At 38.6% G+C, this 22,713-nt stretch overlaps 1 protein-coding gene across 3 annotated transcripts in view; it reads right to left on the reverse strand.

Moving 5' to 3' along the window:
* LOC128250035 (uncharacterized) overlaps positions 1-21,433 on the reverse strand; it is a 32,195-nt gene extending 10,762 nt beyond the window's left edge. For all 3 annotated transcript variants that reach the window (XM_089366622.1, XM_089366621.1, XM_089366620.1), the window contains exons 1-2: positions 19,737-21,433; positions 16,286-16,331 (exon numbers count right to left, since the gene is read on the reverse strand). In XM_089366622.1, coding sequence (XP_089222748.1) covers positions 20,046-20,996 — 951 coding nt within the window. In that variant the 5' untranslated portion in view covers positions 20,997-21,433 and the 3' untranslated portion in view covers positions 16,286-16,331; positions 19,737-20,045. The remainder of the gene's footprint in view (positions 1-16,285; positions 16,332-19,736) is intronic.
* Between the last annotated feature and the right edge of the window lie 1,280 nt (positions 21,434-22,713).

Here is a 22,713-nt window from a genome sequence, read left to right on the forward strand (position 1 = left end):
TTCCGCTATCTGGGTGACCAAGTTAGTAGTGGGGGTGGGTGCGCTGAAAGTGTAACTGCTAGAATAAGAATAGCCTGGGCCAAGTTTAGAGAGCTCTTACCTCTACTGGCGACAAAGGGACTCTCACTCAGAGTAAAAGGCAGACTGTATGACGCATGTGTACGAACAGCCATGCTACATGGGCTGTGACTGCTGAGGACATACGTAAGCTCGCAAGGAATGAAGCCAGTATGCTCCGCTGGATGTGTAATGTAAATGTGCATACCCGTCAGAGTGTAAGTATCTTGAGAGAAAAGCTGAACATAAGAAGCATCAGTAGCGGTGTGCAAGAGAGACGATTGCACTGGTTTGGACATGTGGTGAGAATGAATGAGGATAGCTGCGTGAAAAAGTGCCACTCCCTAACAGTTGAGGGAACCCGTGGAAGAGGTAGGCCATGGAAGACCTGAGCTGAGGTGGTGAGGCAAGACCTTCGAACATTGGGCCTCACCGAGGCTATGACTACTGACCGAGACCTTTGGAACTGTGCTGTGTGTGAGAAGACCCGGCAAGCCAAGTGAGATCGTTGCCAGGGCCCCTGGACTGGCTCTTGTGCGTGTGGCACATAAGATGTACCATCCTGAGCGTGACCGTTGCCAGTACCGCCTGACTGGCCTTGTAGGGTATTCGAGCGAGATCGTTGCCAGTGCCCCTGGACTGGCTCTTGTGCGGGTGGCACATAAAAGACACCATTTCAAGTGTGGCCGTTTTCGTGCGGGTGACACGTAAAAGCACCCACTACACTCTCTGAGTGGTTGGCGTTAGGAAGGGCATCCAGCTGTAGAAACTCTGCCAAATTAGATTGGAGCCTGGTGTTGCCATCCGGTTTTACCAGTCCTCAGTCAAATCGTCCAACCCATGCTAGCATGGAAAGCGGACGTTAAACGATGATAATGATGAAACACACCTTTGCTTGCAACACGAAACATTCTCACTCTAAGTCATTGCAGACAACCCGTGCAAGTTGTCTCCCTTTACTAGAAAGGGAAATAACTCTTGTTTGCTAACTTCTCTAGTGTATGGAGTAGGTGTATTATTAGTAGAGAATTTTAAAAAATAGAGTAATTGAGGTCGTCTTAATATGTGACAAAATGAACTCTTAGGTGAAATTTGCAAATTACAGATTTAATTTAGGAGCAAACCTTGTTATAGCTAACACTGAGAATCAATTTGATATAAGTGGCAGTGTTTAATGAAGGAAATTATAAGTGTGCAACAGAAGACATGTCATTTACAAAAACTTTAAATATCTCTTAAATATTATTGAACTAATAAAATCATATTCTTGACAAAAAAATTTTATGAGGTCCTAGGAATTGGAAGCAATTCATGTAGTTCCTTGCTGTAAACATCAAAACAGTCATAGACTCCTATATCTTAATTAAAATATGGTTGCTTTCACCACCATTATCATCAATGCTTTAACCTTTTTGTTACCAACCTGCCTGAAACTACCTCCAGTTCTAGGACACAAATATCCTGCTTTAAAGTCATCTAAATTAAAATCTTCCATCAAAATTTTATGCTAATTTAACTTCCAAGCACCAGCTTAATAATGGCAAACTTATTTTACTAAATTCTTAATTACTTTAAAAATTAATTGAAACAAAGCCAGAGTATACAGTGATGAAATGGTGAATATCAGTATTGGTTGGACATAGCTAGTCACTCAATTTCAATCTTTTGACACCTCAATTTTGAACATTCAGTGATTAACCTCATCTCTATTAATTGTATTTTCTCAGTATTCTTATTCCACAAGTATTCTACACTTGGCACATGACTCTTTTTCACCCAGCACTCATTTCTTTTCACATTTGTAGAAGGTGTGGAAGGACCTGATGAGTATATCTATTCTCCATCAGTCTTGACCCCCTACGTCTAATCACTATTACTCTATTAAGGTTAATTTCCCTTGGTAGTTAAATACCCATTTCTGCTTACATCACACTAAACTCCACTTGCGAAGACCTATTGAGGCAAGTGTAATCGAAATCGAGTTAAATTCGATGTCTGGCACCCATGCCAACGTCGTCTCCTTCATTGGACACGAAACTCAGCTTGCGAAAACTTATTGGGGCAAGCGAAAGCGAAATTGTGATGGCACCTGTGCCCAGCGTCGCCTTTCTGGCACTTGTGCCCGCGGCATGTGTAAGGACTTTCGAGCGAGATCGTTGCCAGTGCCCCTGGACTGGCTCTTGTGCGGGTGGCACATAAAATACACCATTTCGAGCGTGGCTGTTGCCAGTACCGCCTGACTGGCCTTTGTGCCGGTGGCACGTAAAAAGCACCCACTACACTCTCTGAGTGGTTGGCGTTAGGAAGGGCAGCCAGCTGTTGAAACTCTGCCAAATCAGATTGGAGCCTGGTGTAGCCATCTGGTTTCACTAGTCCTCAGTCAAATCGTCCAACCCATGCTAGCATGGAAAGCGAATGTTAGACGACGATGATGATGAGCATCATCATCATGGAGACATCCTCATTCTCAGACAGCCAAGTATCACTAAATTCTTTCTCTCTACCTACTTAATGGAGACAACTTGTATGCCAGCCACCCCTGATCGCCATTATAGCTTCCTTCACAACTAAGAACCTCTCTAAATCATGGAAACTTTTATTCACAGAGGCTTTAAACTGCCAGCATGCGCTCCCACAATAGCAAGACCCTTTGTTCTTATATCATAGAGAAGTGGTTGATGTTTCTCAGCTACAGTGCTCATTATCCATCTTGTAAGTCAGATATTCCAAATGAATCGTTTAGTACATGTAAAGGATTTTGGGTGCTTTTTATGTAGTACCAACCCTAGCAAGGTCACCAAGTAACATGCAAGACAAAAATCTCTTGAGAAGGTGAGGATATTGGAGGCGGTGGCTTCGTGCTAGCTTATGAGAGGTTAGGGTGTGACATTGAAAGAAGCAGGTGTCTTTTCATAGAGAAGAAACATGGTTACTCCCAATCAGAAGCAAGGAGAGAGAAAGCAACAATAAGAGAGATGATGATGTGCTAGGGCATATTCTCACGGTACAAGGATGTGGATATAAATGGAATGGTTGAAGATTACTCTGGATGTGTGAGTAAGGAGTTCACAAAAGTGCAAAACAAAGGAATTGCAGTGGGTGGTGGAATATGGGCATATTAGAAGGACAGGCAACAGGATAGCAATGATACAATTGGCAGGAAGGGGAGAGATAAGCATAGTGCATGAAGAAGAGGAGATTTAGTTTGCTTCATTGGGGTGGAGTGTGTGAATTAATGTTACATTGAATACACTGCTTCCAGAACTCAGTTTCGCTCAAATGAGCAGTCTTCACAAGAACCTCATATCACCAAACATCTTGGTCCACTGTCGTCTCCAAGAGGCCCAACATCTTGAGATCAGCCCTCATTACTTAATCCCATGTTTCCTCTTTCAGGTGCCATCCACTTTCGGGGGTCAGTACTTCTTTATATAGCTGTCTTCATTCATATGCATTGTGTGTCCAAACCAATGCAATCTTTTCTCTTGCTTGCTACATTTGATAGCCAAGATGGCCAACTTTCCTCCCAGTATATTTGCACATTCCCATCAGAGTGTACTAGCTTAATTCTTCTCTGATCTACACATGTCATCTGCATTCAGGGCCCACATCTTACTATCATGGAGCATAGCCATTGGTACACAGACGTCATACAATCTTCCTTTGTCTCTGAGAGAGAGGCCTTTTGTTGCCTCTCTCTCTGGTAATAACTCTCTAAACTTCCTTCATCCTATTCTTATTCTAGTAACAATACTTTCGTTTCATTTTCTACCACTGTTAATTTAGTCACTTAGGTAACAGAAACTATCTAAAACCTCAAGGGAGCCTCCTGGGAATTTGAGCAAATCTAATTCCCATGTGTCTTTAACGCTTATTGTTCCTGCACATCTTCCACATATGAAGACAACTTTTTCTATTAATCTACCTGTGATTCTACTGCACTTTTTATGTGTCCATAGCTTGCACCAAGTACAATGAATGGAATTTTTTCCACACCTTTATATATTGAGCAGGGCCATTTAACAGATAGAAAGATTGTCTTATTCACTTACTTGCTAACAACAAGTTTGGTCTTCTCTAGATTAACTCTAAGCCCTTTGTATTCCAGGTTTTGCTTCCTTACCTGGAATTTCTTCTCCAATTCCACTACAGATTCTGATATGAGTGAAGTCATCAATGTATAGGAGTTCTCGTGGGCAGCCAGTTTTGAATTCCTCCTGGAGGACTATGATGAATAAGAGGTGACTAAGAACCGAGTCCTGGTGAACCCTTACTTTTACAGTAGATCCGTCACTGTGCTCATCGTTGACTCACCCCCTACTAACAGCATCGCTATACATGGCTTGTATGACTCTAGCAAACCACTCATCTACTCCTAATTACCTTAGAGACTATCAGATAACAGAGTGAGGGACTGTCAAAAGCTTTCTCCAGGTTGACAAAAGCCAAGTACAATGGTTTACTTTTTGCCAGACTCTGCAGCTGTCTCACTAGGAAGATGGCATCTATGGTACTCTCCAGGCACAAAACCAAACTGCATCTCATCTACTTTAATTCTATTCCTAATCAATTGGGCTATAGTTCTCTCTCTAACTTTCATGACCTGGTCTAGCAGTTTGATACCTCTGCAATTGTTTCTATCTAAGGCATCACCTTTACCCTTGTAACAATCTTTGGAGATGACCCCTTCCTGGATAACCTGATTAACTATACAAGTGACTTGGCCATATCCTACTCCACCAGATATTTTAAATATCTCAGTAGTGATTCTTGATGGTCCAAGGGCTTTCCCTGTCTTCATATCCTTAACTGCCCTATCATACTGCTGTCAACTCTGATGGCCAGTCTCTGTTCAGCCTCCTCTTATACATCCATATTTATCAACCTTTCATAGTGGCACTTCCCTGCATCTTTCTTCTGAATCACTAAATGCAAGCATATCATTATAATGATATACTACTTTGCAACCCAGAATGCCTCATGCCTCTGATCCTCACACTGTAAAACATTGGCAAATCTCTTACTTTCTACTTTTCCTTTCATTATGTAAACCTGTTGCCTAGCTTCCCTTCTGGCTACCTGATATAATTCTCAGCAGATGTAAATTTAATTTTGTTTACATGAATAGGATAAATATTTTAATACAATACAAAATGTTTTGAAGATAATGCACAAGCAGAAAGAATAAGTGAAATACAGCAAAAATAGGGCAGTAAAATAACACATCAAACTCAGAATCAATATAAATGGTAAAAACATGTAGTTGAAAATTTAGATGCTATAAAGTATTAGCTTTCTTATAAAGTATCATAGATGAATGGAGTTGTCAGAAAGTTAGCTAAATATATGGCATGGTGACAAAACAATGTATACAAAGTTTTTTTTTTATTACTTGAGTACCACTGTATATATGTGTATGGATATATATATATATATATATATATATATATATATATATATATATATATATATATAAGAGTGTATGTGTGTCTATATATATTTAAGGCCTTGGTTGGATATAAAGGTGGGATATTTCCAGAGAAGCACTCAATCTGAGTTCCAGGCCATCAATACTGTCAGATTCCAGACTAATTCCGAAATTCTTCAGGTGTAGAAAATCCTGGTAAAACTGTGAATGTTGTGAAGAGTAAAATATAATATATATATATGTGTGTGTATATGAAAGTGTATATATATATATATGTGTGTGTGTGTGTGTAGGCCGGTGGCTTAGTGGTCAGAGTATTGGACTCCTAATTGTAAGATTGTGGCTTTGGTTCCTGGATTGGGTAATGTGTTGTGTTCTCAAGTAAAGCACTTCACTTCACATTGCTCCAGTTCACTCAACTGACAAAAATTAGTAATCCTGCAATAGATCAATGTCTCATCCAGAGGAGGAATATACATGCCACAGAATTTGGAAGTCAGCCTTATGAGTCTATGGTTCAAGAAGGATCTTTGTCTTTTGATATTATAGAGACAATTGCGCTGGTATGGTCATGTGGCGAGAATGGATGGGGATAGCTGTGTGAAAAAGTGCCATACCCTAGCAGTTGAGGGAACCTGTGGAAGAGGTAGACCCAAGAAGACCTGAGATGAGGTGGTGAAGCACGACCTTCGGACATTAGGCCTCACTGAGGCAATGACTAGTGACCGACACCTTTGGAAATATGCTGTGCGTGAGAAGACCCAGCAAGACAAGTGAGACCATAACCCGTAGCCTTTACCAGGGGTATAGCCAGCCCACTTATGCATACTTTTCCTTCATTGGACACAAAACTCTGCTTGCGAAGACCTGTTGGGGCAAGTGAAAGCGAAATCGTGATGGCACCTGTACCAGTGGAGCGCTAAGAGCACCGTCTGAGTGTGATCACTGCCAGAGCAGCTGTCTGGTTTCTGTGCCGGTGGCACGTAAAAAGCACCATTTGAGCATGATTGTTACCAGCGTCGCCTTACTGGCACTTGTGCAAGTGACACGTGAACAAAATATTCGAGCGAGGTCATTGCCAGTGCTGCTGGACTGACTCCTGTGCAGGTGGCATGTAAAAAACATTATCTGAGCATGGCCGTTGCCAGTGCTGCTGGACTGGCCCTCGTGCCGGTGGCACGTAAAAGCACCCACTACACTTGGAGTGGTTGGCGTTAGGAAGGGCATCCAGCTGTAGAAACTCTGTCAGATCAGATTGGAGCCTGGTGCAGCCATCTGGTTCGCCAGTCCTCATTTAAATCGTCCAACCCATGCTAGCATGGAAAGCGGACGTGAAACGATGATGATGATGATGATATTGATTATTGAATGACAAGAGAACAGGAACTATCTCATCAGCCTCATTAGTTTACAGCTGTTTCTGCTATCACAAGTAGTGCACTCAGAGCTAAGTGCTTACACAGTATCTTATATCTTCCTCAGAGCTATTAAAAAGGAAGTGTATGTTTTATTTGGAAATCCTTTTAGTACATAGAAATGATTGTCTTCAGAATAATATATGTAATTATATCCTTATCTGTGTGAAGCCATCACATCAGAAGTAGAAAATAGCATTTTCTCAACAATTTGATACTTTGAACTTTGACATACATTACATATTAGTCTGTCTCAATAGACTTATATTTAGTCAGGATTTTTATGGTCATGCGTATCTTTTGTTATCTAATTCATATACTTTTCTGTGCTGATATGCTCCTGTTTAAATGTGTATTAACATATTTATATGTATTTCTGTATATGTATATGTAATTCAATAATGCAGTAAAAGTTGAGAAACCAGATTTAGATAAAAAAATATATATTCACCTAGGCATATAATGAATACACGTGTAACTATTCATACACATACAGAAGTACATATAAATATGTTAATACACATTTTGACAGGAGCATAGCTCAAAAAAGTATATGAATTAGATAACTGAAGATACAGATGACCATAAAAATCCTGACTAAATATAAGTCTATCGAGACAGATAGACTAATAAGTCAAAGTATCAAATTGTTGAGAAAATGCTATTTTCTACTTCTGATGTGATGGCTTTATGCACATGAGGAGATAATTTAGGACCGGACAACTTGTACTACTAGACAAATTGTTGAGATGTTTCTGTGTAAGTCATAAAACTGCTGACAGCTCTCTGTACTCACTCTATCACATTTATTAAGATTGACAAAAGACAAGCGAAGACATTGTTTAGCCTGAATGTCTTTGCTTGTCAATAAGTATGTGTGTGTGTATGTGTATATATATATATATATATATATATATATATATATATATATATATGTGTGTGTGTGTGTGTATATATATATGTATATATATATATAGTTCAAAAAAGCAACAACAAAAAACAACGCGAGGACGTGATACAGATTGTGTTACTAGACTCTCGGGAAAGGAAAGAGAGAGAATATATATATATATATTCATAAATTGAGGATATAATCATTAAAAGGATTATATCAGTGGCCAGCGTATAAAAAATCACCATATCAGTATATAGTAACCTCGTGGGCATCGGTACCATTTTCCTCTTTCTCCGTTCTTCCATTCTCCGAACTTTCCATCTTTCCGACGAAGGGCTACGCCCGAAACGTCCTACACTCTCTCTTTCCTTTCCTGAGCGTCCAATAATACTATCCATATCACGTCCTCACTTTGTTGTTTTTTTGTTTTTTTGTTATTGTTTTTTTGAACTATATATATATATATATATATATATATATATATATATATAATATAATATAGGATAAATTCTTTATAAGAATTTATCAAGTAGTCAGCGTGAAAAAATAACGAAAAATTTCGTAATGAAAAAATTCATCATTTCTTCATAAATATAAATAATTATATATAAAGGGCATTAACTGTGTAGTAATGCCTCACGCTTCGAGGGACTAAATAAGTCAAATAGTACCAAAAAATAAGCAACATATTTACTGAAAGCGAGGGAATGCAGCTTTCAAAATTTATCTCTTAAAAACATTTAACTCAACGGTAGACCACTGGTTTCTCAATCAAATACAGAAAAACTGTGAAGTAACCTGTATTCTTTTGTTCATCAGTACACGTATGGTCTACACAGTTAATGCCCTTTATATATAATTATATATATATATAATAATACAAAGAATATATATACATGTATACACACATATATGTACATACTTACATCTACATGTGTATATACATGCATATCAGGGTACAGGACGTTAGAACAATAAACTACAGACAACGGAACGAACACATAGGAAAACGGAAAGCCCCTTGGAATATCCCTTCATCAGCTGTCTCTATTCTATCCAGACGTTTCGAAGACCAGACAGGACGTACTCTAGAATAGTCTCTTCCTGAGTAGTGGATCAACCAACTACACAGAGGATTCCAAGGTGGCAAACACAAACCAAGACAGGAAAAAATGGACAGTGAAAACAACATTCAAAAGCTGTACGGCCAAACGCAAATCTGAGGTAGAACGCTAGTAGTTCGTCTTGCCTTCACAGCGGCTGGAGTGAAAAGAAAGCTGACCACAGGTCACACGAGAGCAGAGAGGATGGTGGAGGGAGGAAATGGAACAAGGAGGAAGGGACAGAAGCAGTGAAGTAGAGGCCAGGACAGAAGGGTAGATAGGAAGATAGAGGAAGACAGATAGATAAATAGATAGAGAGGATGGTGGAGGGAGGAAGTGGAACAAGGAGGAAGGGACAGAAGGGTATAGCAGTGAAGTAGAGGCCAGGACAGAGGTATAGATAGAAAGATGGAGGAAGACAGATAGATAAATAGATAGAAAGGTAGATAGATAGATAGACAGATAGATAGATAGATAGATAGAAAGATAGTCACGTCAGAATAATAGTAGACTTACTTGTAAAATAGGACGTGTGCGTTCAATAATGTAATAATACAAAGAATATATATACATGTATACACACATATATGTACATACTTACATCTACATGTGTATATACATGCATATCAGGGTACAGGACGTTAGAACAATAAACTACAGACAACGGAACGAACACATAGGAAAACGGAAAGCCCCTTGGAATATCCCTTCATCAGCTGTCTCTATTCTATCCAGACGTTTCGAAGACCAGACAGGACGTACTCTAGAATAGTCTCTTCCTGAGTAGTGGATATATATATATATATATATATATATATATATATATATATATATATATATATATATATATATAATAAAGAATAAATGGAGCAAAACGCATTTAATAAATAAGGAACTTATTTATTATATGCGTTTTACTCCATTTATTCTTTATTATATCAACTCAAAATACGTCATTTTAACATGGAATTTCTACCTCTTAACCAGGTATAATATCTCAGTTTCTTTGTGAATTTTGCTACCCTGGTAACTATTAACATATTTACCTTATCAAAGTTTTTCAACTAAGATAATATAAATACATACATAAATAAATATATATATACATATATATTATTATATGTATTTATTTTCTCCTAATTAATAAATAACTCGGACAAAATAAATTGGTTAATAGATACCAGGGTAGCAAAGATCACAAAATGACTGTGGTGTAACTCCTGTTTATGAGGTAGAAACTCCTTGTTATTTTGGGTACTTGAGTATATATAAATTTAGTGAATGGAGTAAAATGCATATGTTAACTGCATACTTTTATTTCCAACATATGTTTTGAAGATTACAAATTATACCTTCCATAGGAATCGGTGATGTTAAAAATGCAATCTTCTCTTCAGGGAAACGCATGGGAACCAGCTTAAACGTAAGACATTATATACATATTCAGAATTTGTGTAAATGTGTATAGAGAAAATACATTTTGGGGATGAACAAGTCTCCATACTCTTTATGATTATTACTAATATATATATCAGTTGAATATAGTTAAAACATGGTCTGGTATCCATGTTTTTTATTAAGGTATTTAATAAAAAATGTGAAAACCAGACCATGTTTTAACTTTATTCAACTGATATATATATTAGTAATAATCATAAAGAGTATGGAGACTTGTTCATCCCCAAAATGTATTTTCTCTTATTTTACAATTTTATACAGCATATTATTATGACTTACTTATGTTTCCACTGCAAAAACTACTGGCAGTTGCAGATGCAACCTGGCACTAATATTGGTGCAGCTTCTACAGGGTTTATCTATTTGGTCAGTCTCAAAGCGAACTGAGTGGAGTTAGTTTTTTGTTAGTTAAAGTTTGGAGGGGGTATTTTTGGAACTGAAACCTGATCCATTTGCAAGCTTGTGTGGTTGACCTCAAATTCACACCAGTCACTGTCCGATGTCAGGGTTCTGTCTATTTAGGTCAAGGTTGAGATAATAGTGTCAGGCTGCATCTGCAATTACCAGTTGTTTGTGCAGTGGAAACGTGTAGGTCATAATAATATGATGTAAGAAATTGTAAAATAAGAGAAAATATATTTTGAAGATGAACAAGTCTCCATACTCTTATAAAGAGTATGGAGGCTCTATATAATACTGCATATATTATTGCTAATATATACTCCTGACGATATTACCATCCAGCAAAGCAAACGCAGAATTATCCATTAGAAGAATTCACAGAGTGGCTGATAACTAATAGTAGTCACAGACGTTAAATACTGATCGATGTGGTTAGCTGTAAACTGGAACTTAACTGAGAGCCACCACAGTATCTGCCTGGATAATATAACCCTACAAGCTCATATGCTGTGTATGCCATAAGGTTTGAAAATCTAACGGAGGCCTCAAAAAACATTTTAAGATCCACAAAGATCCAAAGTTACATAAGTGGCATTTTGCTCATAGGCTTAGCTAGATGATGTTGGTAGTAGTCACGTCTCAAATACATTGATGTAACTCGAATCATGTTATGTCACCTGATGAAGCATTTCTGCAATGTGGGGTGCATTGGAATTCATTATATCATTCCCCACCCACTAGAGAGTAGTGTAGAATTATGCCGAAACAATCATTGTGATAAATAAAGTTTCCAGCATACTCTGTCCTCCGTATCAATTATTTAGAATATACACAACGTACGCCGAGGGATTCCTAACATAGATCCAGTGAAGAATATGAATTTATTGTGGATGACACCATGTAGCCATAAAAGGTGAATGTGCTCTGCCAGCATACTACTAGGGACATACCCAAAATACAATTTGGATGCTAAATTTTAAATTTCAAATCTAAACTTTAATTATAATTTATGTATGTATGTATGTATACATATATCTAAATATCAATATATATATTAATGATTGTTTTTATGTTTAATTATAATTTTACATTAACCTGAAGGGTTACTCGATCCTTTAGTATTTATCATTCTTTAAGAAGAATAGCATTGACAGTGACTTTGAAGTTTCAACCAGCTAAGCTACCATCAGACTGTCTATATATTTGTGTGTATATTTAAAAAGCAAATAAGTAACAAGGATGTCCAGGTATCAGTGCATTACGGCTGTTTCAAGTGGTTCCATTTAATCAATCAATGTAAATATTACATCAATTTGAAATAAACCACTCTCCTTGGAAGCAGACGACCATATAGATTACCAACGGAAAGGATAAACTGTTATTTTTTAGCAAATTTTCATCAGTACAAGAGACTAAAATAATTACATTGTTTCCCTTTGCTATTTTTGTGGCAGAATAAAATTAGGGAAGAAAATGTATATCTAAAACCTACTGTAATTTAGAATGGCAGAGAAAAATAATGAGGGTCAAGAAAGAGGAATGGTGATATAGCTACATTTATATTTATCTTTATCACATTCAAAAGACTTAATGCAGCATGCTGTCTACAAAACCTTAGAATTAAATCCATTGGGAATTGACAGTTAAATTCTTGTTGGTGGTGATAAATTAATTAATGTCAGATACTCTCTCTGGCCACTATATTACTGGGACCATATATCCAGCCCTTATCTGCATAAAACAATATGTCTCAGAGTTGCTAGTAAGATAATGACAGAGAGGGAAGAGGTGATAACGTGATAATGACAGAGATAGAGAAGAGGTGATAACCATAAAGTAACTACGGAAAAGAATTTCTTTGAAATCAACTTGGAAATTAAAGAAATTATGATAGACTTGGACTTAGTAGATAGAATGGAACCCATGAAGCTAAATGAACTCAGGATTAACCTCAAAGACCAAAAAAAGAATTTTCATGACAACCTTATTTGCCCGACTAAATCAGACATTGGCTGATTTAGAAAATCCATTATTGATACTATATTATCCCTAATAATTCCTGATTTATCTCTTAAATTATGGTGTAATACTGATGAAGTAATACACTGGTTCACATCTATTGAAAATGTAAGTAATTACTCATTCATACAATTTGATATCAACAGTTATTATTCTAGCATCTCTTATTATTCTCTTATTACTAGTGACAAAATAGATATTATTCTTTTAGCTAGGAAAACTATTTTAGAATTTGAGGGTAGGTTATGGACGAGGTGCAACACACCTAATAATTTTGAAATTGCTATGGGTTCAAGTGATTCAGCCCAGGTTACTGATTTGGTTGGTGCATATCTCTTAAAGTGTCTTAACAGTGAAATCCCTGAACTGTAAGGTGGTCTTTATAGGGATGATGCTTTGTTTATTATACCTAGTAATAATAAAACTGTCATAGAAAGAATGCGGAAAAAAATCAGAAAATTCTTCAAAAGCCTTAACCTAGGACTCACTTTCAAGTATGAAGGTAGCTAACTTCTTAGATACTACATTAGATGTAAACTCTTGCTTATATTACCCCTATAGAAAACCAGATGAAGTTACTAGGTACGGAAAAATTGGAGGAAAAATAATCAAGCAACCCCAGCGAACCAGCTCATGGCTGCTGCCACTTGCCGTGATGGTTGAGAGCTGGTGGATGAAGGAGAAGAAGGAAGGGCAACAAAGAGAAAATGAAACAATTGTGTAGCTGCACAGCGCGCAGCGTCGTTGGGTGTGCATGCTTTTTGTCAGGTGGGCGCTGACTAGGGAAGACGTGTGTGGTTAGTAGCGTGCAAACAGCCAAAGTGAAAGGCGGGCGGCTGGCACACAAGCGCTGCAATGTTAGAGGGCAAGGGGCCCCAGCCACGGGTAACGATGGACAGATCGGTGCAGTTGTCATTGGCAGCTGTAACAAGGAAAAGGGTGAGTGAGATGCAGGTTCACCTACAAAAACCTTGTTATGACTTTTACTTTCTCTAAGTGATTGGGTTCAGTCGTCTTCTCTGGGCCATCAGAGAGTGCACCGATGACGGCGCAGAATGCCACCACACATAAGCAGAATTGTCAGCCAGATCCAAGGACCACACCAGACCATTCGATTGGTAGTAGCAACGCATGGTGTGTACAAAGGGCAGGGACGTGATTGACACCGGCTGATGACCTGCGCCTACCGGCAATTCCTCGTTCACGGGGTTGGTTCCAGGCCCTGATCCCTGTCTAAGAAAAGCTGTGTTTACCAGCCGACTGGCCCAACTGCAGCGGTGTGTCACTACCAGGCTTGCGTTGGCTGAGCTGACCAGGTCACCACCGCTATCACTCCACAACCGATGCTACAACCAAGTCGTGAGTGCCCCACGAGCAGGAAGCAGCTGGACGCTTCTGCAGCACTGGATGCAAAGGAGAGCAGCAGCAATGGCAAGTCCGGGCAGTGTGCAGAGATACCGACGACAGATTCAGCACTGCTGTGCTACCGAAAAGCAGTAATCAATGCACTAGTTAGCAGACTGGAGTCTCATTCGTTATCGGAATCATCCAGATGGATCACTCCACCAACTAAGGACAGCCATGCATCGCTAACCACTGAATCGAGAAAGAGCTTTCATCTGTTAATCCTACCAATGTCCAGACTGGGTGAGTTTTCCCGTCAATTCCTTTTAAGTTTCTGTTTTGCAACCATACTCCCCCTGGTACCGACTATAGTTTCCCCTGCAGGCTCCCTACCAGATCATTGAAGCGAATGCTGATGAAGTGCCAGTCAGCATCGTGTACGGTTGGAACTACGACGGTATCCAATCATCTTTGAATCTCCGATATTTGCTCTTGATCGAGGAAAACATGCTTGCCACACGCCGCCACTGCAGTATGTCTTGCGACGATTCAAGAATTTCACCTCTAACATCGCAATATGAGTGGCCCCGATCGCTACCTTCGATCATTGCCTCGTTATGAATGGAGATTGATGGATGATGCATGGACGAGACCATTTCCCGTCATTCCATGCTTTTCATATGCAAGCCAGCAGGGCTTGCTCTGAGCACTAATTTTTTCACAGCGAACGTAGCGGCCACCTTGGACACTTGGCGAAGATCACCCTCGGAGGAACCTTGCAGGCCAAAATGACCGGGAGGTGGATGCGCTGCCGCAACGCAAACGGTGACTTCCAACGACGCCTGCATCGTGGCTTCTGCACCAATCCGCACATATACGCACACAAATATTCACATACATATACACACGTAAATATATTTACGCTATTAATCATTCATCACTCCTAAGAAGAAAGTGATATAGATCCCTTTAGATCAGTTAAATTCGATTGGTTAGTGGAATTTCAAATATTTTTCAAACTAGATAGCATTTCGAGTGAATTTGAATAGGTCTTACGGTTTATTTAGATTTTTATTTTGAATAATGGGTTAATATTTTATTAATATCAATTTTAAACTAGTGTAATGGAAGAGGAGAGAGAAATGTGTAAAGATTTTGCATATAAATTTGTTTATAAATTATGTTTATATTCATATAAATGTGAGAATATAATATAAGCTCATGAGAGTGCAGACATATAAATAATTAGTTGTAAATGTAAGTTTAAGTGAATAATGAAGCAAATAATTAGTTAAATGGTAACTTATTGATTTGAATGGTATATATACATACATACATACATATATATATATATATATATATATATATATATATATATATATATATATATATATATATATATATATATATGTATATATATATGTGTGTGTGTGTGTGTGTGTGTGTATGTATGTATGTAAAAATACATACATGAAAATACACATATTAGTGCTCATACACACATATGCACACTAAAAAGATAATTAGTTAAATGGTAGCATATTGATCAGGATGGCATATATTTATGTCCATACATGCACATACACAAATATACACATATCAGTGCTTACACACGTGCATAAACTTATACATATTTGCAAAATTGTGAATAGTACAGATGATAATCAAATAGGAATTTGTACGCATAGATTCGTGCATATATGCACGTACATATATACATATAGATATATAAGTGTAAATAGATAATTAAACAGATGAGTAATACACTCATATACGCATATGTATTCATACATATATACGGGCAAGAAATTCACATACATACAAGTACAAATATACACATACATACATAAGCGCATACAGATATAATATATATACATACACATCAACATATCCTCATATACACATATATGCATGCATGCACACATATATATCTGCTCTTACATACATACAGGTACACATATATGCATATATGCACATATATGTACTTGCCCTTATTCTTGCATAGAAATACACACAAGTGTGCATTATCATACACACACACACACACACACACATATATATATACACACACATTAACATACATAAACAACCGTGTGTACATATACATACATTCACATAACTGTGTACACACACACACACATATATATATATATAAAACACAAACCTGGAGACAAAACACAAACCCCTTCAGGTAGATGGCCCTCCTCGATCTGTAGAAAAAGCGTAGGTAGAAACTCTATAAGATGTACACAGTGTAAGTTATGGACACATAAGAGATGCAGCAATATTAAAGGAAGGTTAACTAGGAAGTTAGTTTTTGTATGTGGCAGATGTTCAGGTGCAATAAACACTGTAAATATGCAGAAAACAACTTCTACCACATTCCAGGGAGAAAAACTAGACATAGTTGATAGATTCCGCTATCTAGGTGACCAAGTTAGTAGTGAGGGAGGGTGCAATGAAAGTGTAGCTGCTAGAATAAGAATAGCCTGGGCAAAGTTCAGAGAGCTCTTATCTCTGCTGGCGACAAAGGGCCTCTCATTCAGAGTAAAAAGCAGACTGTAAAACGCATGTGTATAAACAGCCATGCTACATGGCAGTGAAACATGGGCTGTGACTGCTGAGGACATGCGTAAGCTCGCAAGGAATGAAGCCAGTATGCTCCGATGGATGTGTAATGTCAGTGTGCATACTCGACAGAGTGTAAGTACCTTGAGAGAAAAGTTGGACCTAAGAAGCATCAGTTGTGGTGTGCAAGAGAGACGATTGTGCTGGTATGGTCATGTGGCAAGAATGGATGAGGATAGCTGTGTGAAAAAGTGCCACAACCTAGCAGTTGAGGGAACCTGTGGAAGAGGTAGACCCAGGGAGACCTGGGATGAGGTGGTGAAGCATGACCTTCAAACATTAGGCCTCACCAAGGCAATGACTAGTGACCGAGACCTTTGGAAATATGCTGTGTGTGAGAAGACTTGGCAAGCCAAGTGAGACCATAATCCAAGGCCTCTGCCAGGGGTGTTGCCAGCCCACATATGCGTACCGTTCCTTCATTGGACACTAAACTCCGCTTGCCAAGACCTGTTGAGGCAAGTGAAATCGAAATTGAACTAAATTCGACGACTGGCACCTATGCCAACCTTCCTTCATTGGACACTAAACTCAGCTTGCAAAGACTTGTTGAGGTAAATGAGATCGAAACTGAACCAAATTTGATGACTGGCACCCATGCCAATACAGTGCTAACAGCACCATCCGAGCGGGATCACTGCCAGTGCAGCGGTCTTGCTCCCATGCTGGTGGCACGTAAAAAGCACCATTTGAGCGCGATCGCTTCCAGATTTGCCTTACTGGCACTTGTGCCGGTGGCATGTGAACAAAACATTGGACTGATTCCTGTGCAGGTGGCATGTAAAAAACACCATTTGAGCGCCAGACTGGTGGCACATAAAAAGCACCTACTACACTCTCGGAGTGGTTGGCGTTAGGAAGGGCATCCAGCTGTAGAAACTCTGCCAGATCAGATTGGAGTCTGGTGTAGCCATCTGGTTCGCCAGTCCCCAGTCAAATCGTCCAACCCATGCTAGCATGGAAAGCGGACGTTAAATGATGATCATGATCATGATCATCAGCATGATAAAAAATTCTTTAATGTGTTTTCCATGCAGACTTTTTAATATTATCATCATCATCATCATCATCATCATCATTATTATTATTATTAGTATTAGTATTAATAATAATACTACTACTAATAATAATAATATTTAAAGAATTGATGTTATTCCTCCAGAAAGTAAAGAAACAATAAAAAGAGTGCAACTGTTATCGAATGAGATGCCGAAATATTGTTCATTCAATAACAGTTGCACTCTTCTTATTGTTTCTTTTATTATTATTATGATTATGATTATTATTATTATTATTATATTATTATTATTATTAAAGAGGTGAGTTGGCAGAATTGTTAGCATGCTGGGAAGAATACTTAGTGGCATTTCATCTGTCTTTACATTCTGAGTTCAACTTTTGATTTTCATCCTTTAGTGGGTGGGTGGGTAGGGGTCAATAAATTAAGTACCAGTTGCGTACTGGGGTCAATCTAATCGAATGGCCCCCTCCCCAAAATTTCAGGCCTTGTGCCTATAGTAGAAAGGATTATTATTATTATTATTAACATCATCATCATTATTATTAATATTATTATTATTATTATTATTATTATTATTATTATTATTATTATTATTATTAATATTATTATTATTATTATTATTATTTAAAACAGTTTGATTTGGCTCCATGTGACTTAAAGTTTCACAGGCTTCTAACAGAGACTTAGCTCATTCAGGCCCAAATTACTGAATGGAGGAAGACAGGACGTCCAAGATGGTTACTGGAAAATAGTCTGCTATTGGTCAAGGTGGGTCACATGGTGTTGTTAGAAGTGAGATCAGCATTTTAGCGACACCAGATGCATTAGAAAGGAAAATTTCTAATTTGGAAGAACATATATGCATGTGGTTTTGTCTGCTGTGTGCATGTGTGTTTACATATATGTGTATATATTCATGCTTTTGGTATTTATGTGTGTGGACATGACAGATATATGCTAGTGTAGTTGCAACAGCTTTGCTGGGTTGGGGGATTATAGGATATGGATTGATGTTTGGTGATGTGGGGTGAAGGGAAGAGAGGAGAAGAACAGTCAGTATGCGTACATAGATATGTATATGTGTGTGTGTATGCGTGTATACACACACCCATATAGACACACACTCTCACTGGCCTTGCTTCTGTAGTGGATATGTACCCTGTTGTAGTGAGTTGGTCTGTTGGGTTTGAATAAACTGCAGAGACTCGGTAATCAGAGTAAAATTTCATTTATTTAGTATAAATGATACTGCGTTGAGTGGACATCGAAACATATCACTACATTACAAACGTGTATAACTAGCTACGAGTTATATGCGGAGAAAGCATGTATTTGGTTCAGCTCGGCTGATGGCAGTGAAAACCGCTGTTCTGGGTTGTTGCATATCTAAGCTGAGTTGATATCAGTTAAAACTGCTGTTCGTACATTCGAGTCAGACTGCCCATCTACTGTTCCCTGTGCTGTATTTATAGTCAGCAGCGAGGTAGACGATCTGTTTTTAGCTATGGTGAAATTCTGCTGCTGATTTACAAAAAGGGCGCCAATTTAAGGTTTTCACTAAGGAAGCTGTCAATCTATTTTTAGCGATGATGAAATCCTAACTAACTTAATCTAAGGCTATGAGGTGTCCATTGCACTTCTGTCAGCTTTCAAGTCCCTGCAAGGACTCGCCAGTCACCTAGACACCAACACCTTCCTGTTCATCAATGCAATCCAAGAAATTTTCCTTTCTAATGCATCTGGTGTCACTGCAATGCTGCTCTCACTTCTAACAACACCATGCAACTCGCCTTGATCAATTAGCCACCCATTTTCCAGTAGCTATCTTGAACAACCAGTAGCCATATAGACTTCCTGCATACCCTCTGTTATGTTTCCCTCGGACTGACTCGCAGAGATAACATAACGAGTTATACAATTTAATTATTACATTTATTGTTCAATTACATACAAAGAACGCACTCACCCAATGTTCGTTATGAATAAACAAAAGTCATGTCTGCCATATATATATCAATGACATTTTACTACGACAGTCCCACAAGACAACAACAATGAAACAATGAACTCAGACGAACCACATGACACACGGAACGTCAGACGAATTACATATCTAACAGTCCATATAACACCTCCCCACTGAAATTGATGCTACACAAGAAGTATCAACAGCAAAGTCTCTCTTGGGTTTTACGGGTTCTCTTGGACCGTCTTGGGTTGTCTGGTCCATACTCTGGAACGGGTAACATGGTCTTGGGTCTGGTTTGTCTTTGTGTTAGTGGCACAGTTTCCGAGATCTCCATCGGGTGATCTGTTGCAAATTCAAATACAGTGTTTTCTGCATCACCAGGTTCATTGTCTTCCTCAGTTGTGTACCGCGGTCGCAGCTGTTCCCAGTGTCGTCTCCACATCGGTAGCATTTCTCCTGGTTTGTGGAATAAGACTGCTGATGTTTCTTTTGAGGACTCTTATTCCTGTTCTGCTGGACCTTGTACACCTGCTTGGTTTTGGAACTGTATACAGTTTCTTTTGCAACCTTTGCTGCGTCTTCAGTCTCAATGGCAACCTGGACAGCACGGGCAAAATCTAGTTCTGAGTCTTTTATCTTAAAAAGCGCCTTCAGAACCGCTTCATTGTTAACCGAACATATGAATCTCTGTCTCAGAGCTTCATCCTGTGGGTTGGTGATCGCTGGAAAATCACAGGTAGCTGCATCCTGGCGTATACGTGCTGCCAGCTCCTGGAGAGTTTCGCCTGGCTTCCGCTGCATATCACTCCAAAACTTGAAACGCTCTCTCACAATGAAAAGTTTAGGGTCGAACTGTTCCTTCATGAAGTCAACGATTTCGTCCATTATCAAGTTGTTGATATCTTTAGGCGGATTTTGTTGGGTAGCCAGATTAGCAAGTTGTTTGTAAACAGTAGCAGTCTGATTGGTCAGGAACACTTGTGCCATGCGTTTTTCAGGTACAGCATTAGCAGCCACAAACGTACGGAATCTTGACCAGTAATCAGGCCATAGTTCTGTCGCTGAATCAAATGCAGTAAATGGTGGAATCGACACTGTTGTTGAAGCAGCTGAAAAATAGCCACTAGAATCGCCTTCAACTTGTCGAGCACCAAACAGTTTTAACAGAGCGTCCATATCTCTCTGATGTTGTTGCATTTGCTTGTCCATTTGTTCCCTAAACAATTTAATAAGTTCTACTGTCTGTTTTTCAGCCATTGTTATTACGATGAATAATTTTACGGTAAAGTAAGCATGTATCCTACCGGTCCTATCGGCGACGCCAATAAACTCTGTTATGTTTCCCTCGGACTGACTCGCAGAGATAACATAACGAGTTATACAATTTAATTATTACATTTATTGTTCAATTACATACAAAGAACGCACTCACCCAATGTTCGTTAAGAATAAACAAAAGTCATGTCCGCCAAATATATATCAATGACATTTTACTACGACAGTCCCACAAGACAACAACAATGAAACAATGAACTCAGACGAACCACATGACACACGGAACGTCAGACGAATGACATATCTAACAGTCCATATAACACCCTCCGTTTGGTAACTTGTGCCTGAACAAACTTGGTTGCTGATAGAGGCCCACATGAAGCTGAATCAGACTGTTTTAAATAATAACATATATATAACTCCTACTAGTGTGAAGGTATGTGGCTCAGTGGTTAGAGCATCAGACTAACAATCATGAGGCAGTGAGCTTGATTCCCAGACTGGGCTGTGTGTTGTATTCTTGAGCAAAACAATTTATTTCATGTGACACAGCTGTGGAAATGAGTTGCGATGTCACTGGTGCCAAGCTGTATTGGCCTTTGCCTTTCCCTTGGATAATATTGGTGGCGTGGAGAGGGGAAGCTGGCATGCATAGGTAACTTCTGGTCTTCCACAAACAACCTTGCCCAGAGGGAAACTTTCTAGATGCAATCCCATAATCATTCATGACCAAAGGGGATCTTTACCCTTTACCCAACTCCTACAAGATGTGTTAAGTGCCTTATATTTCATGTCTACTCACTCATATATATATATGTGTGTGTGTGTGTGTGTATGTGTGTGTGTATTGCTATACATACATATATGTGTGTATGTGTGTCTGTGTGCGTGTACATGTACTTGTGTACTTGTGTGTATGTTAAACAAATGATACTTGTATTTCATGAGGGACAGCTGGAAAGAAGCTAGATTCATGCTATACTTGCTCTCCCTCATTTATATCATTTATATGGCTTTGATTATTTAAAATCTATGCTCTGGTTATGTATCAGATGTTGCTCCTCGTGTGTGTATATGTGTATAAGCACACACTCACACAAACACATGGTATACGTACATACACACATGGATCGCATAGAAGAAACTGTAAAACGTTTTAACCCTTTGAAATTCAAAAGTAACACTTGTTGTAAAACATAGCTATCTACTACTCTACTGAAGTAATTTCAAATCTTTTGACTACCTAAATAATTTCAGTGTAGTAGCTACAACATAACTATTTCTATATGGAGTAGAAAAGAGGCATATTCGAGTCCATAAGAAAGCCATATGGCAAACTACTGATTAGCACAACCAGTCACAGTGTGATGACGAGAATAGAGGGTGAGGCAGAAAGGATGGATGTTTTTGAAAAATTCACAAAATCATTAATTTTAGCTGCAAACAAATTTTATTAACATCATTGTGTTTGTATTGAATTAACATTTGTCAAAATCAAGTGTGGAAAACAACATCCATCATGTGGTGTTCGTTTTCATTGATGCATTTCTGAAGGCGTTCTTGGAAGTTGGCCTCCACTCTCTCCAGCATTGCTCTATTGATTTGGGTGACTTCCATGTGAACAGCTTCCTTCAAATTGTCCAATGTATGGGGCTTGTGTGCATACACATGTGCCTTGAGGTTTCCCCCCAAGAAATAA

The sequence above is a fragment of the Octopus bimaculoides genome, chromosome 19, assembly GCF_046866305.1.
Source record: "Octopus bimaculoides isolate indiv1 chromosome 19, ASM4686630v1, whole genome shotgun sequence".
Classification (NCBI taxonomy): Eukaryota; Metazoa; Mollusca; class Cephalopoda; order Octopoda; family Octopodidae; genus Octopus; species Octopus bimaculoides.